A 16,349-nucleotide genomic window follows, 5' to 3' on the forward strand; every position below is an offset into this window, starting at 1 on the left:
ATGTTCAGCTTTATGGTTGCTTACTCGAGTTACTATCAGATTTTCATGCATGAAATTAATGAAGATTATACTTATTAATAATAGACCGAAACTAATATTGCTATAAAGTGATGCATTGTAAACTGAAGAATGCTAGGGTACCTTGGTTAATTGGATGTTTGCTTATCTGATCAAAAAGACCATGACGTATACGTTGATGACATGATAATGAACAGGCCGAAGGTAGTTAAGTACATAGCCTATTTTGAAAGCATAATTAACATTCTTTGACACTACATAATGAAGTTAAATCCATTAAGGTTTGCATTCAAGGTCGTCTAGTCAAGTTTTTAGTATTCATAGCTAATGAAATGGGGATCAAGAACCTTTCAGAAAAAAATTAGGCACTTTTGGTGATGAGTCCACAAAAATTGAAGGAGGTTCAAAGTATAATAGAAAGGATATGGCCATCAATAGATTGATTTCGAAGTATATAGATGTCTCACTTTCCACAAAACTATCAAGAGATGCTGAAGAAATTAGAATGGAATTGGAGTGTGAAGAGGCCTTTGTAGCCTTTAAAGCGAACTTGAGTTAGGCTTCTCTATTATCTAAGCCATTTCAAGAAGAGGACTTGCAAATCAATTTGGCCTTCTTGATAGGGTAACTAGTGTTGTACTAGTCCGAGTCAAAGGGATACAAAAAGTATTGATTCACTATGTGAGTAAATCCATTCAGTACGCTGACACAAGATATCAGACAGAGAAAATTTCCCTCTTACATTGATAACAAAGTTTATGAGAGTAAGGCCATATTTTAAGGCTTATACCATTGAGTTATTAACTAATTATTTGTTATGTCAAGGTTTTTCAAAGCCCACTCTTTATAAAAGTCGATGAAGTGGACAATTGAGCTAAGTCTATTTGAAGTCTATTTGAAATCCAATTTCAACTGTGAACGACTACCAAGGGTCAGGCATTAGCAGAATTTCTTGCATTATTTACTGAGGGACCTATCTTTCCTAAAGATGTCGAAGACCCTGGGTCAATGCTCAGAGGATATGGAAGCTAATTTTTGACAACTCATCTGGAAAGACAAGATCGAGAGCAGGGACGATCCTAATGATTCCAGAGGGACATCATCTGACTTGCACCCTAAGATTCGATTTCCAAGCCTTAATAATGTAGCAGAGTACGCAGAGTTTATAGTTGATCTATAATTGGTGAAAGGAGATAAAAATAAAATAGGTACAAGTTAATAATGACTCCCAGATGCTAGTGACTTGGATGGATGGGATCTTAGCCCTGAAAAATATCTTGACAAGTTAGAAATCCTTCAAGTCTCTCTAGTAGATAACAGAAGCACCGATGCTCAGTCCAAACTAGCAGATAACATAGATTCCGAGTTGTGGAAGGTAATTCTAATGGAATTTCTAGAGAAGCCCTCAACCAAGGCCAGAGATGAGGTAATGTTTATTATTCAACAGCCTAAGTGGATGAAAGATCTCTCAAATTACTTCTTGGACCAGAGCTCCCATATGACTAGGTTAAAGCCAAAAGCTGAAGCTGAGAGCAGCTCGTTTTGTAGTAAGGATGGAATCCCTTGCTACACTGAATTGGAGGAGACGAAGTAGAATACCTATTGTTGTGGTAGATAGAGGAATTCGTAACAATGGAGAAGGTGGTTTATCAATAGCCTTAAAAATTTTGAAGTAGAAATACTACCGGTGGATCCTAAAAGGTTTGTTTTGGTACCTCGTGCTTTAATTGATTGTAAGTTAGAGCATTTCTAGTTCATAAATTGGGCCATTATATATAATAGGTTTTTGGTGCGGATGTAGTTGTAGTGGATTTTGATATCAATAACATATTATGAATTATGATATATAAATTTGACCAGCATCATCTGAGATTAATTGTTTTGAAGTTCATAAAGAGAGCTCATTATATTTAAGATCAGTTATCCTTTGGGTAATTAAATTAGCTAAATGATCATAATGCTTGAATAAGGATATCAATTACTTTGGCATGTTTGGTAAGCATTACTGCATAGGGTCTTACAGCACAGTGGACATGATTTTAGCATCTTTCTGTTATGTAATATTGTCTAATATTATGCATTCCACCTTATTGCAAAAGCCATTAATGTCTAGATCATATCTTCCATTCTCCATAACGTAAATTCACGAGGAATGTTGAACATTATGGTTGTTCCTTTTAATTTGCTTTATAAGTACACTGTTTATAATATATAAACCGAGATTCTTGATAGTTCTTCACAATATTACGTACACGCTTGCTTCTTTCTAGACTATCTTTTCTGTTGTTTTACTTCGCTTAAGATAGTTATATTACAACGTTGAGACGTGGTCCGCTTGTATCGTGTTTTTTGCCTTTTATTGTTACAGTTAAATCTATTATGTAGATTAATTAATTATTTTTCGCATTAAAAGTCATCGTGTGGGGTGACGTTAGGTTTGGGGTTACCGTGAAGGGGTAACCATTGTGTGTTGCTAGATTTAGGAATTATTTGCCTTAAATTCTTTGTGAATGTTATGCCAATTTTTCTACACTGTTAGAATTGCATATAACCTTAGGAAAGTTTATTTGATCATTCTATGTGAATTATGTTTATATTTTTGCTTGCGATCATTATTTGGTATTGATGACATATATAAGTCTAAAGCAAGTGAGAAAAATAAAACATGTTTTGACTGTGGTAAAATTGGACATGATGAGATAGATTATCCTAGTAATAATAATAAAATGAAAGATAATGAGAGAGGTGGGGCTAATGTGGTTATAGGGTCCAGTGATGACCTGTGTAAGGTTTATTGAGAGTAAACTTGGTTACTGCATTTGCATCTGTGTGTAATCATTTCTATATTCATGTGATTGCTTAATTACGTTGCGTTGGTATGTTACACTTTTAATTTGTTTGATGTGTATAATTGCATGAATTAGAGTAATATTATTACTTTGTATAATGTGTTTGCATGCATAGTAGGTCAAGTTTTATAGCATACTCCGTTTGCTCTATGAGTGGCGTAAGAGTGCGGTAGTGAGAAGAAAGATGGACAGTCATTTTCTCCTTTATCTCTGTGAGCCTGTGTGGTTTGTGAGATTGTGTGAGGCAACCAGGTAGGATTATCTTCTTTCTCTTTGTGAGCTCCTTTTGTGAGTGTAGTGAAGTAACCAAATCTTTCTTCTATTCCCTTTATGAGTACCACCTTCGCAATTTTCTTTGTGGGTTCTTTGAGTATTGGTGTTTGGGGTAACCTTGTGGTGCGTGAGTAAATTTAAATTAAGCCTAACCTTTATGGCCGCCGAAAGGTGTTGATTTGTCATAGTGAGTTTGAGATGCATTAGCAGTATGTTGAGTGTCTATTGGTAAGGTAGAGTATAGATGCCTGAAGGTGAATTGGTGATATGCATGGGGATGTGAAATGCGACATTTGGATCATGAGTTGAGAGGTGATTAAATGTTAGAATCATTTATTTGTGAAAAGACCCTGTACAGGTGGAGTGTGAGAGATACACTTCTATCACTTATGTTAGGTGGAGACCCATTATCCACGTAAGTTGGGCTAAGTAATGTGGTGATAAAGGATTATCCCTAGAACTTAGGATCTATTATAATTTACTGGTTAGATGTAAATTGAGTGATTAGTTTAGTGAGATTAGTGGGCGATGAGAGGAGATATGCGTTCTCAAGTTGTGAGCAACATGGAATGTGATAGGATAAGTGTGGTGAGATCTTTTCGTAGGGTCATTTATGCATTTGTTGCATATGTGTTTGATTAACCTGGCTTTAATCCGTGGTTCTATGTGAACGTGTTTCTGAAAAGATCTATGTGTGTTATCCTATAATATATCATCATCGTATGCTCATTTGCTCTTAATTGTTTGCTGTGAATATTTGCTTCTACTTGGGTGTTCTTGATTTTAGCCCTGGTGAGTACATAAAGTAGGTATGGTATGTATTTTCAGGTTGGAAACATGAGATAAAGTCTGTGATCCAATTTTATTGGTTATCTTTATTATGCAAGAATAAACTTTATGGTTTGATTGCTTGCAGATTTATTGAGTATCATGGTGGAGATTTGTTGGGTTTTGATACTCAATAAATTTGGGTGACAATTTAAAACAGTTGTCAGATAATTTATCGACAGCATAGACTTGATTCAACTCGAAAACGACCTATACTTTTGGATGCCCTAAGTTTTGGGTTAGATGTTTTTTTTTTATTGTGTGGTCCATTTATTTGTAATTAAGTGGTAGCCCATTTGTAGGGAAGACTGTGGCCCAATCTATATGAGTGACCTAATGTCTTGCTATATATATGTTTTGTTCCTAGCCGTGTCTTCGTGTGTGTGTAGTATGCAAGAGAGAAAACAAGAAAAGAAAAGAGAAAAGCAGTCGACTTTCTTCGGAGTTAGAGAGCTTGGAGTGTTTTTTGGTGTCTTCCTTTATCTTTCTCCTTCCTTTGCCGAGTGCATACACCACCACCATAGTCTCCTTTGTGGAGTGAAACTTGTAGTGACCAAGTGTGGAAGTTTTAGGTCGAATCGAGATAAACTGGTGTTCGTTTGGTTGTTTTCTCCTCCAAAATCAAGATTTCTTGAGAGATTTCCATGACAATTGTGATGTAAAGGAAGAGTTTCCCAAGCGGTCAAACTTCATGGAAGTGGTGCCTCTACTTTATTCCAGTTTTTACCAAAAAAGGAAAAGGCCCAAATTTGCATAAGAAATTATGTCTTCAAACTGGGCAATTCAGCTCCTATTTTTCTAAGTGAGATAATTGAAATGAGAATTCACGCAGCAATTCTCTTATTATCTGTTTTAATCCTTAAAGTTGTTGTCCATATCACAAGAGATTATGCATAATTTCTCTGACATGTTAGCTCGAACAACTTTCTTACTTGAGTTTTATTGCCTATGTCTGTGAACTTATCATCTGAACAAAATTTAGTGCATATTTCAGGGTCATTCGCAGGTTTTGGATTTTTGTCATTGTACTTATCTGGTAAAATTAAAGCGTTTGATCAGAGGGGTCATGTAGCAAAACTATGCATTGTTTTTCTTCCTATCCTTGTTGTATATCTTGTTGGCATTTCCCGTGTGGATAACTACTGGCATCATTGGCAAGATGTGTTTGTCGAGGGTCTTTTAGGTTGGTTCTTTGCTGTCTGTTAAATTACCAAAGTTAAGTCGACCAGATTATTTTTCATCTTCACATGCATTACATCTCTACATCTGTATACCTTTTCAGGTCTTGTCGTTGCTACATTTTGCCATCTATAGTTTTCCCACCTCCACATCACACTGAAGGTAAAATTTCCACTTCGTTCATATCCTATATTTTGCTCTTCATTTAAGAGACTCCACAGTGTGAAATTCTGTTTTGCTGGATACACATACAACACTGATACATTATTACGAAGAACCTGTAGCGAAATTGAAGAGTTTTCAGTTACTGTTGAGTCCCATTACACAAATTATCATTGACGCCGATTTTGTTGGGTTAGCTTTTCGGTAGGGAAGACATTCCAAGGACGAAATGCCCTAGCAGTGAGTAGATTGTCTCTTTCATCATTTTACAATAACAAAAAAGTAGTATAGATATGAAAAATGTGAAATTTCAAATGACACAGGAAACAATATTTAATCTAAAGAGAAGTTTTTGTGTTGCAATGCACTTTCGCAGGATGGGGTCCTTGTGCCTATTTCTGAGCGGAGGAGGAAATTGGTTCCAACCCACAAACAGTCTAATCTGGGAATGGAAGTAGCAAGCAACGAGTAAATCGGCAATCTATGCCGAGCAACATGACATAAAATCACAATTTGAACGATGACATGGAATGGAGTCTGGTAGAAGGTAGATAAAAAATGTTATCTAGCTCCAATGGGATTACAAATTTAGTCTACATGGCTTTAATGTAGCATTAAATGAATGGCGAAATTAAATAATATATTTAATTTCACCTTTCATTTAACCTATCACCTAACGTCATAAAGATTGGGGTTATAACCCTAGTTAGACTAAATAACATTACTCGAATGTAGATTTGGCAATTTGGCAATTATCTCTATTGTTATGTATTTGAAAGCATTATATTGTAAAGAAAATATTATTTCAAATATATGTTAGCTCAGATTTTCATCGGAGTAGATAATGTGCTATTTGCCAAATTCCTTGCTCTTTGTGACTTTTTTTGAAATTAAAATTAGTTCTGAATGCTGTGGCAATTTTTGATTTGAATTACTTTATTTAACTACTAAAAGGTAAAAGAAATTGCTAAAAGTTTACAATTGCAATATATGTTTTAACACAAATAATTAGGATACTAAGAAGAATTAAGTCGTATATAATAATAATAATAATAATAATAATAATAATAATAATAATAATAATAATAATAATAATAATAATAATAATAATAATAGAATGTTTATAGACTTACATTAATCTAACACAAAATTAAACTAATCATATATAACCAACAACATTCAACTATTTCAACCTAGTTATTAAACCCGAACTAGTAGTCAACTCGAAAAAATTATCAGATCACCGAGTCAGTGGTTCAACCAATGACTGAATGTTTGAACCAGTGGGCCATTGTTAGATCGTAATTTTAATTAAAAAAATATTTTTGAACTAAAAAAAAGTTATTTTGCTAAACCTTAATATATGTGTCTGATTCGCAATATGTGACCAAAGTTTACAAGTTTCTCAAATGGTCAAGAAAGTGAAATATAGCCTTGGAAGCTAAGGTTCGAATCATTGCCATTGCAAATAGAGTATAACTCTTACATTGTGCCCCTATTTGATTTCCATTCTTTTGAAAAAAAAAAAAATATTCTTAAACATTATTTTGACGTCATTTCAACCACAAATTCTTTAATAAATAATATTACCACAAATCCAAATTTTTTCTTTATTTTTTAATCGCATATTTTTTATCAATACATTATTAAAAAATGCATTCTTATAAAAAGAATAAAGCTCAAACAAAGGCTGTAGTTTGGTTACCATTTCTCTAAATTTGAATATATACATTTGGCTCACAAAGAAGAGCAAAGACTAGCCATTCAAAAATGGTTTTTTAAAAAAAAAAAAAAGAAAAAAAAAACTCCTACTTGAATGCTAAGGTTCGAGTCAATCCTTATGCAAATTGGAGAAAAAAATTTACATTATAATTGGTTAACCACATTGAAATGGGTTAAGAGTAACTTAAACCTGTCCGAACCGGTTGGTTGCTATTCAACCGGTTCATGTTCAATTCATTTGCTTGTTTATCCAATTAATGAACTTGGACCGGACCACCGTTCGCACTACACCAAAAATGGTCTATTGCAACACATAAAAAGCAACATTCAATAGATAAATATTGCTAAAAGGGTCTATTGCAACATTTGAATAAGTGAATGTTGCAATTACTCAATGAAATTGAGTTTTCACAACATTTTTAGAATAAATGTTGCCATTGATACGTTCCGCAACGTTTTTCAAACCGGCCAGCCAAGTCGATTTTAATAACTGTGATTTCAACTTTCACCTTACAGAATTTTTTATGTTACATGCAACAAAGTCAATATTTTTATCCATTTAAAAAATTATATACGTAAATGTTTCAATAATTTAAAGATATAAACATCAACCCGTCCATTTAACCATATCACAATGATACGTGACTTAGCCAGTTGAGTTTGATAACTATATATATCTAGTGACAGATCTAAGAATTCGATTGAGCATGAGCTGATTTAGGTGAGCACGAACAGCTACTCAAAGGTCGCTTGAATTTTTTTTTTTTTTGATGAAGCTAGAAACAGCGATCATAGGGACTCATTGGGTGCTAAATTCGCCCCGACTATATTGTACATTTTACAGGCTCATCTCAAACTTGATTCTATAGATAGGCAAATCCAGCCAGGATCGCCTGTATCTAGAGCAGGTAGATTGGTCAATGCCCAGCTGGATTGTTCCAACTCACTTTTCCGTCATTGAGCTGCACACAATGGAAAAAATATTGTTATTTAGTTCCATTAATATTTAACATCAGTTAGGTAACAACATTTGTAATTTTAAATTACTTGTTTAATTAAATACAAGAATTTATGACCTAACTAATAAAACTTATAAAATGTGACACGTAGAGTGTTGTTTAACACCACTGATGCGTATAACTTCTACAACATAAAAACATAAAAAACGAAGTCTTTGACTTTTTTTATTTTTTATATAATTTTATCCATAGGTAAATTTCAATTCCATTCACCCAAGTTTTATCCAAAATTCTATTCATTCACGACTTTGTGTTTTCAGTTTCGATAGACATCAACGCCAAACTTCAAGTAATTGAGCAAGTATTCCAAACTGTATAAAACATGAAGTGCAGGTGGGAGCAACGGCTCGCGACTTTTTGGGAACAGCGGCCCCCTATTGATCAAAATCAATTAAATCATTGAATTTTAATCAATTTTAAATTTCACCATATTGTTAGATTCTTTCACTTGTTGTTCCCAAACTGACCGAATTTTCTTTATTGCTAGTCATGCCATAGTTGATCTCCATGTAATGATATGTTCATTAAAACTAGAAATAATAAATTTATTGTTGTAACCATTCCTTCAAGATTAAAAAATTAAAACACATTTTTTAACACTTTATTATATAGCATAATGATAAATTGACATGCCACGCACTGACTACATAGAAGATACCTTGAGGTATGCCTATCAATTAAGCCTTTTTTTTTTTTTTTTTTAAATCAAATTGGAAGGCGACATGTGACACAGTGGTGAAATGTGTAAACAAATTGAGATTTAGTGACTCAATTGAGGTTTATCTTAAAGCTTAGTGACCTGGAGATGAAATTTACCCATGTATAAATGCGGACCGGGGCAATGCTAGACCGTGTGGTATCCACTTCATGATTAAGGATGCTAAAATCGTGGGGAGCTAAATCACTGGATTCATGTAAAATGCTCTCTTATTGTCTTGCGTTAAATCAATTTTTATTTTATTTTTATTTTTTTTCAAATTTATGTTTAATCACAGATTTATACAATAAAATATTTCACTTGTAAGTTCAAAACTTTACAATATAATAACATATTCTGTAAAATATCTATATCCCAGAATTCATTTTCCACACAAATCTCATTTTGATGAGAGACGAACAGGGCGTAATAAAGCTTTGTTTGAGCTTCATTTTTCGGGAGAATAAATTATGTAATAGTGATATTTTGTAGAACATGTGATTAAAAAACATGGAAAAAAATTTGGACTTACATATAAAATTCTTTTTCCATTAGAATTTTATTTTTAAAAATTTTTTGAAATATAATTTTATTTAAATATTTGTATTTTCATGTTTTAAGCATTATCAAAATTTTCATCGAAAACATTCAAAACGTAAAAAATGAGCTTTGAATTTTATTTTATTAGTTTAATCTTGATTTTCAAAATACGTTTTTAGAGATATCAGGCTAAACACATTTATAGTGTTTTGCAAAAATCGAAATTGAGAACAGTTCGAAAATTATAAATCAAACACATAACAAGTTTTTAAAGATAAGCTTATAACATAAAACTAAAAATGCATTTTTAACATTTTGACTATTTTTAGTAAAAATTCCGAAAACACTCAAAACATTGAAAAAAAAAATGTTTAAAATTTTTAAAAATATAAATTTTAAATTTCAAAATTTTTAATAAATTCTTGAAAATAAAATCTGAAATTCTTAAAAAATAAAATTCTAAAAATTAAAAAAATAAAAATTCCAAAAAAATAAAAGTATAAAAATTTCTAGAAGAACAAAAATCATCAAAAATGTAAATTAAAAAAAGTCCAAATTCTTAATGATTTTTGACATAGAAATTCTAAAATAATATTTAAATAAATATGGATAAAAATATTTTCGGTAGAGAAAAAAATGAACTCAATAGCCTGTTTGGCCGGGATTAAAATCTAATTTTAATCTAACTCAAAGTTAAATAATTAATGTTAGCCACATCTTTCATATGTCTCACAATTTTTCAATTACATATCCTAAAATTTTTTATTACAATTCATTAAAAAATATAATTTTAATCTCCATTGAAGATTATGTAACACTCCAAACTAAAACCTCAAATACAAGTTAAACACAAACTAGATTGTCCTTAAAAAAGAGACACAATAATTAAAATTATCCTTCAACTTTAATTCGATTCCTCCTCTCTTTTTATCTCTTTTCTTTGAGTCAAAAAGACGGTGAAGCCTCAATGTCACACACACACACACACTCGGAATTCCATTTGAAAACGACAGTAAATAGCAACACGAAAATGGCTAAATGGATTTTATGAGAAACCTCTACTTTTTTTAATTCAGTTCTTTGTCCTTTTTCTCATAAGTTTGGACAAAATTTCTTGCCTTTTGAATTCAACATTAAACACTCAGTTTTCAGGGTGAGTTCTCGTAATCTTATTCTGTATTTCTTTTCACATTTCTGGTAGGATATTTTTTTTAAAGGTTTAATTACGTGTTTGAATGTACTGTTTCTGTTCATATGCTTAATCTTGCTTTTGCCAATTAGACTTTTGGATTTTTTTTTTTTTTTTGTGTAAAATATTGATTGTGTGTAATTTTGGTTCAGTTGTTCTTTTCCAGAGTTTTGTTTGTCTGGCCTGAATCATAATTTTATATAGTTGACCCTAAATTGGGTTCCCGTCTGAAATATTGAAGTTTAGATAATGAGAGTGGAGATCTTACCATCACATTATATGCAGTCTATATCAAAAAATTTTGAAAATATATTTCTTAAAAATTCTCCATTTATTTTATAATAATACTATTCGTAATCAGCTACAGTAATAGATATCCTAAGTGGTATCTTACACTACGGAATTTTAATAATTTTTAAAAGGAATAACTTTTAATAATGTTATGCCACATACAATGATTATTGCAGTTGCTTACTATGAATAGCACTATTCTTATTTTATTACCATATAATATTGAGATCTACAACTCTTGATATCTTCACAACGCGAACATATCACATGAACTAAATACGCTTTGATCTCAGTTTAAAATAGAAAACTTGCAAAGTTTCAAGCTTAAAATTTGAGTCAACTCCAGCTTATTTTTTATGTTGTAAAATAATTTATTAACTTTTTTCCACAATGCTACTTGTATTTATTTTATTTTTCCTGGGCATGGGTTTGTAGCAATATGAGAGTATCTAAGCTTCACTAGTTTATTCCTGAAATGGCTGTACTTTCTAATGCTCAGCATGAATTGAAATATTTAGCCTATGTTTGGCCTTTATTTTTCCAAGACTCATTTTCAATCCTGCATTCTCCCATAAAATAATTTTACATAAAGACCCGAAACTTTTCCTTATTTTTTAACCATACATTCTCCAAAAACATCCCTATGCCAAAATACATTTCCCCCCCAAAATGGGGCTCAAACAGGGTGTTATTAGCATGATACGATAGAGCACTTCTGTTCTCAATTTTTGTTTTGCTTAGTCTCATTATTTATTTCTTGTTGCTTCAATGATATCTGGCTTGTAACTAAGCTGGAATCAACAAATCTTTCTCAAAGCCTGAATTTTGCAATCCTTTCATGTGGTACTTAATCCTGCAGAGATCTTCTTCTGAATGGGAAAATTTCGGTTGACAAAATCTGTCTCAATACTCTGGCATTGTTCAACATTGATTTCTTCATTTCTATCTTTCTAGTAGTGGTTGAGATCAATTACCAAGGATGAACATGTTGAATTAGGAAAATTTGATACAAAAAGGGATAGTTTTATGAATTGTCACTTTGTTTAAGGTTCTTGATAAGCTGCAAAACATCTTTTATATTGATTTATCAAATTCATGCTAGATAAAAGTGATGTGTTATTGTCGAGGTACAAGTCATGGTTATTAAACGAAGAACAGACTGACTAGTTTGGCCCAAAAACTGATGAACTGAAAATCACTCAAGCTAGGGGACCACTCAAGCTGATGCGTTCTTTAACTTTTATGGATCTCTCTCTACATAATTATTGTACAGTATGAGATCCAGAGGGATTTCTGGAATTTTGGTTTCTACATCTCCAATCCATATCCATATCTGGAGATGGCCACAAAAGATTGTACAGCAGCAGAAATTAGAACTGATACCACATCCTAAAAATTTTGACTGCCACTCTGCTGGGCACTCATCTGACAACCCACATGTGAGGTTGAGGAGGGGTAGTATTCCTATGATGAAAGTGATTGGATGTTGGGAAAGATGAAGTTTGTGTTTCTAAATTTTCATTTTGGTTCTCTGAGAAAGGGGGTAGAATTGTCTTTTTAAAATGATTCATAACCACTTGTGAACTACATTAGGATTCAAGGCTTCTTTTCAGCAGAAATTCGACGAGTTGCCTGTTAGCTACAAAAGTTTAAGTTTCATTACTTAAACGACAATAATTTTTGAAAGGGACCAAATGTACCAAACTTAACGGAAAATGGGTTTCGTGGATGTTATTTTTCCTATTAAAGAGAGACAAATAAGAACCTAGAGTAAAATAGAGCTAAATCCATATCAAGTTTTGTTTGTACCTTGTTTCTTTTGAAAACAAAGATGTGCTTCAAATTTCAATATATTTGTTTCACTTTCGCTAAAACAAAAATTTGTAGCGTTGTGTGTGAAGAAAGAACGAGAACTTTAACATTACCTTTGTTCAAGGCATAATAAGAGAAGAGCACTTGGGACTTCCCAGTGACTGTGACAGGTCTGACTACTAGTATTTCGAAGGCATTTCTACTTGTTATTTATTCTACAGTTAAAATGAATATATCTTTTATATACCATCAAAAAAGACAAAAAGAAACTAAAAAAATCTGAATAACGTTACCAGTATTTGTATTCTCTGTGTTGTTTCACGGTATTTTTTATTATTTTTATTATTATTATTATTATTATTATTGTTGTTGTTATTATTTTTCCCCCTTTTTTGAGTTTATATAGGTCACAGGAAATTTTTGGTATGCCCTGTCAATTAATGTTAAGATTTGAATTGGGATTGTTTTTACTACTGATTATGACGTTTCTGTTGATGTCCAGTAATAATTACTTGTAATTTGTTTTAGTTGGTGAACGTCCAGTAATAATTACTTGTGATTTGTTGTAGTTGGTGAAGATGCCAGAGATACAGTTGGGTTCCCACACGATAAGATCTCATGGAGCTCAAGTAGCAAGAGTCCACATGCATGATTGGCTTATTCTACTGCTGCTTGTGGTAATAGAGATCATTTTAAATATAATAGAACCATTTCATCGATTTGTTGGAGAGGAGATGATGACAGATCTGAAATACCCATTGCAAGACAATACTATTCCCTTCTGGGCTGTTCCGGTATGCTGTCTTCAAGAAACATTGCAATTGAAAATATTGTATGTGGATATACTCTTAGGAGAAGTCATCTTTGTTTTCGTTCTCTGGTGAAAGTTTTATAACCATCGCTCCTTTTCCTCTTCTAACAGATCATTGCAATAATATTGCCTTTCATTGTCATTATTATCTTCTACTTTATTAGACACGATGTCTACGATTTGCACCAAGCTATATTGGGTATTATTCTGTCTTTTTCCAAGTTATTGTTTTCCCCCATATTCCCGTTAAAGGTGAATATTATAGACTGCAATAATGTTTACTGTATACTCTGTCAGGCCTCTTGTTTTCTGTACTTATTACTGGTGTTATTACTGATGCAATTAAAGATGCTGTTGGTCGTCCCCGTCCAGACTTCTTTTGGCGTTGCTTTCCTGATGGAAAAGGGGTGAGTCCTCATGGTTTAACTTTAAACTCTGGTCTTTATCTTTCTCAATCAATAATATCTATGTGTGTTGATAGGTGTTCCATGCTGTCACGAGGAATGTCCATTGTACTGGATTGAAGAGTGTCATCAAAGAAGGACATAAAAGTTTCCCTAGTGGACATACTTCCTGTGAGTACAATCATCACATGCTGTTGACTTTGTTGGTATTTGTAATCTGCAATGTTTGCTTATTTTTTTTAAAGTCCATTTGAAGTGCTGTTCATATGTGGTTGTACCTGAATATTCTTAACATTGGAAATGTTGTTGAAGTATGACATATGAAGTACTTGTATACATTTCATATATGTGTGTATCAATCTGATATTTTATAACAATGTCCTGCTATGTATAAACTTCATTATATATCTACATTCTTTAGTCTTTATATAGATATACATATATATGTATTTCCCATCCATGTCTTTATATTAGTTAATTAAAGTTTGAAGCCATCTTTATTATTGCTCTTTCAGCTTTAGTCTAAGTTAATATTTGTGTAGCTGTTTTGATTCATTGCATCTTATAAATTAGTTGATTCTATTAACAAGAAATTTCGGTAAAATGGAATTTGGCTTTTTCCAGGCTAAGCTATTTGCTGTGGTCAACTTCTGTAGAAATGTTTTTTTTGCTACATAAATTATTTTATTTTTTTGGACAGGGGAATTATAGAACAGGGGAACTCCCCCTAAATCTGCCCCTGTTACCGTACATCTCTTTTGAGAAGTATCTATGAACTTAGCCTCTGTTTGAGACCCATTATTTCCAAAAAAAAAAAAAACTCATTTTCAATTTAAATTTTGTGGGCCACGATGCAATGCATTGTTTGAAAGATGTTTGAAGATTGAATGCTTCAATTGACTTTTTCATTAACCAATTTTATAGTTACTTTTTATATTCCATATTTACATCCCCTACCCCTTTTGTATCAGTAAGTGTACAGTTCGCAACAAGTAATAAAGTGGAGTCCGAATGTTCTCTTACAGAGGTTGAATAGTTTAATTTTACCTAACTCGGCCTTAACCGAAACCGATTTGTCAAACGTGATTTGTAACTTAAACTAAATATGCAAATATATATATGAATCGAATGACCTAAAATGCAAAATGGATGTTTGAACAAAAGTTTGGTGTAATTAATGAATATAAAACGCACTAGATCACGAATACCAAAGTAATGCTCACTCTTAATTCTAGTTTTACAATTTGACAATACGTTGAATTTTTGAAGAATCAATGCTCCTAAATCCATCCAACAATCTTTCGAGTAATGTTGAACCTACTTTCATATACCACCAGCCTATTACGTATGACGGGTGCAAATATACAAGAATGCAAGTGATTTTGTGAGCACTTAAAGATTCACGCAATGCATAGAGGTATATCTCTTTTCACTATCGGACCCTACGATGATTTATACCCGTCGAACTTATTTCCCTTATCTCGAATGCATGAAATAAGTCATCACACACACACAATTGGGTGCATATAATCATGGAAGAAATTAATTGTATATAAACCATTCAAAGAATTCAATAACGTGTTTTAATGTCAATATTGTAAAACAAGAAGTCAAAAATTCACATTACAAAGTTCATCGATCTCCTAGTACATGAAAACCTAGCATTGCTTGGAGAAACTAACTAAACACACAAGAACCTTAAAGAAAAAAATCACCGATGTAAGAATTGGCGTATAATCCTGTCGATCTTCGCGTTTCTCTTCGTTATTGTGGTGCAAAATCAACTCCAAGATGTATTATTTTTTCTTCCAATGCATTCTCTCCCTTTAGGGACGGCTCTAGGGTTTTTAAATACCTCTAAAGATTTGTTTCTATAAGAATTTCAGTCAGGATGGGAAACCATATGTTTTTCACCACGATTGGCCAGGGCAGTCGCCTAGGCTAAAGTTTTCGCCTCGGTAATTGTTCCTTAATGTTGGGCAGTCGCCCAGTTATAAAAATTTCCGAATGTTGTATTTTGATTTCTGAATTCAATTCTTGATTCTTTTAGGTCCTCTCTTTTTTCTTCTCCCAATACTTCAAGTCCTCACTAAATTTGTCCATAAGTTTCACGTCGTCGTTTTTGCTTTCGGTTCATCTTTTGCCTATTTGCACTTTGGTCCCTGAACTTTTGTCTTCGTCCGTTTTGGTTCTTTTTCGTTTCTTTTCTCTTGAATTTCGCCACATTCATCAATATAGTCATACAAAACAAAATTGCATAGAATTTAGCCATATTCAACCAATTTTATTAACGATTAGTCATGTAATGTTTTGTAGATTGAATAAGTGTGTAAGAACACACTAATCACATCCCTTTTGTTTTGTATTGGTATGATATAAATGTTGAACCAAAAATCGTTGCCCCTTTTTTAGTTCTTTAAAATAATGATAGAACCATTTTTTTCTTTTTTTATTTCTTTAAACCAATAAAAGTTTTGTTTCTGCCCTTTTGCTTTTGTTTTGTCTTGTTTTGTTTTGTTTTTTTTTTTTTTTTTTTTTTTTTTTTTTTTTTTTTT

At 32.4% G+C, this 16,349-nt stretch overlaps 1 protein-coding gene and 1 long non-coding RNA gene across 4 annotated transcripts in view; both read left to right on the forward strand.

Moving 5' to 3' along the window:
• The first annotated feature begins 793 nt into the window (after positions 1–793).
• Positions 794–6,140, forward strand: LOC111396689. Of its 2 annotated transcripts, XR_002703046.1 has the most exons (4): positions 794–4,877; positions 4,963–5,151; positions 5,251–5,549; positions 5,686–6,140. It is a non-coding gene; the product is annotated as an uncharacterized LOC111396689 (long non-coding RNA). The 2 variants fall into 2 exon arrangements; XR_002703045.1 differs by having other exon boundaries at positions 794–5,151.
• Positions 6,141–10,186: 4,046 nt separating this feature from the next.
• The window catches only part of LOC111396690 (lipid phosphate phosphatase 2-like), a 10,833-nt gene continuing 4,670 nt past the window's right edge, over positions 10,187–16,349 (forward strand). The window contains exons 1-5 of one of the 2 annotated variants that reach the window (XM_023023146.1): positions 10,187–10,440; positions 13,149–13,373; positions 13,502–13,589; positions 13,688–13,797; positions 13,872–13,965. In XM_023023146.1, the coding sequence (XP_022878914.1) occupies positions 13,158–13,373; positions 13,502–13,589; positions 13,688–13,797; positions 13,872–13,965 (508 nt within the window). In that variant the 5' untranslated portion in view covers positions 10,187–10,440; positions 13,149–13,157. The remainder of the gene's footprint in view (positions 10,441–13,148; positions 13,374–13,501; positions 13,590–13,687; positions 13,798–13,871; positions 13,966–16,349) is intronic. The other variant, XM_023023145.1, reaches the window with a different exon arrangement.

The sequence above is a fragment of the Olea europaea genome, chromosome 7 (assembly GCF_002742605.1).
Source record: "Olea europaea var. sylvestris chromosome 7, O_europaea_v1, whole genome shotgun sequence".
In the NCBI taxonomy this organism is placed as follows: Eukaryota; Viridiplantae; Streptophyta; class Magnoliopsida; order Lamiales; family Oleaceae; genus Olea; species Olea europaea.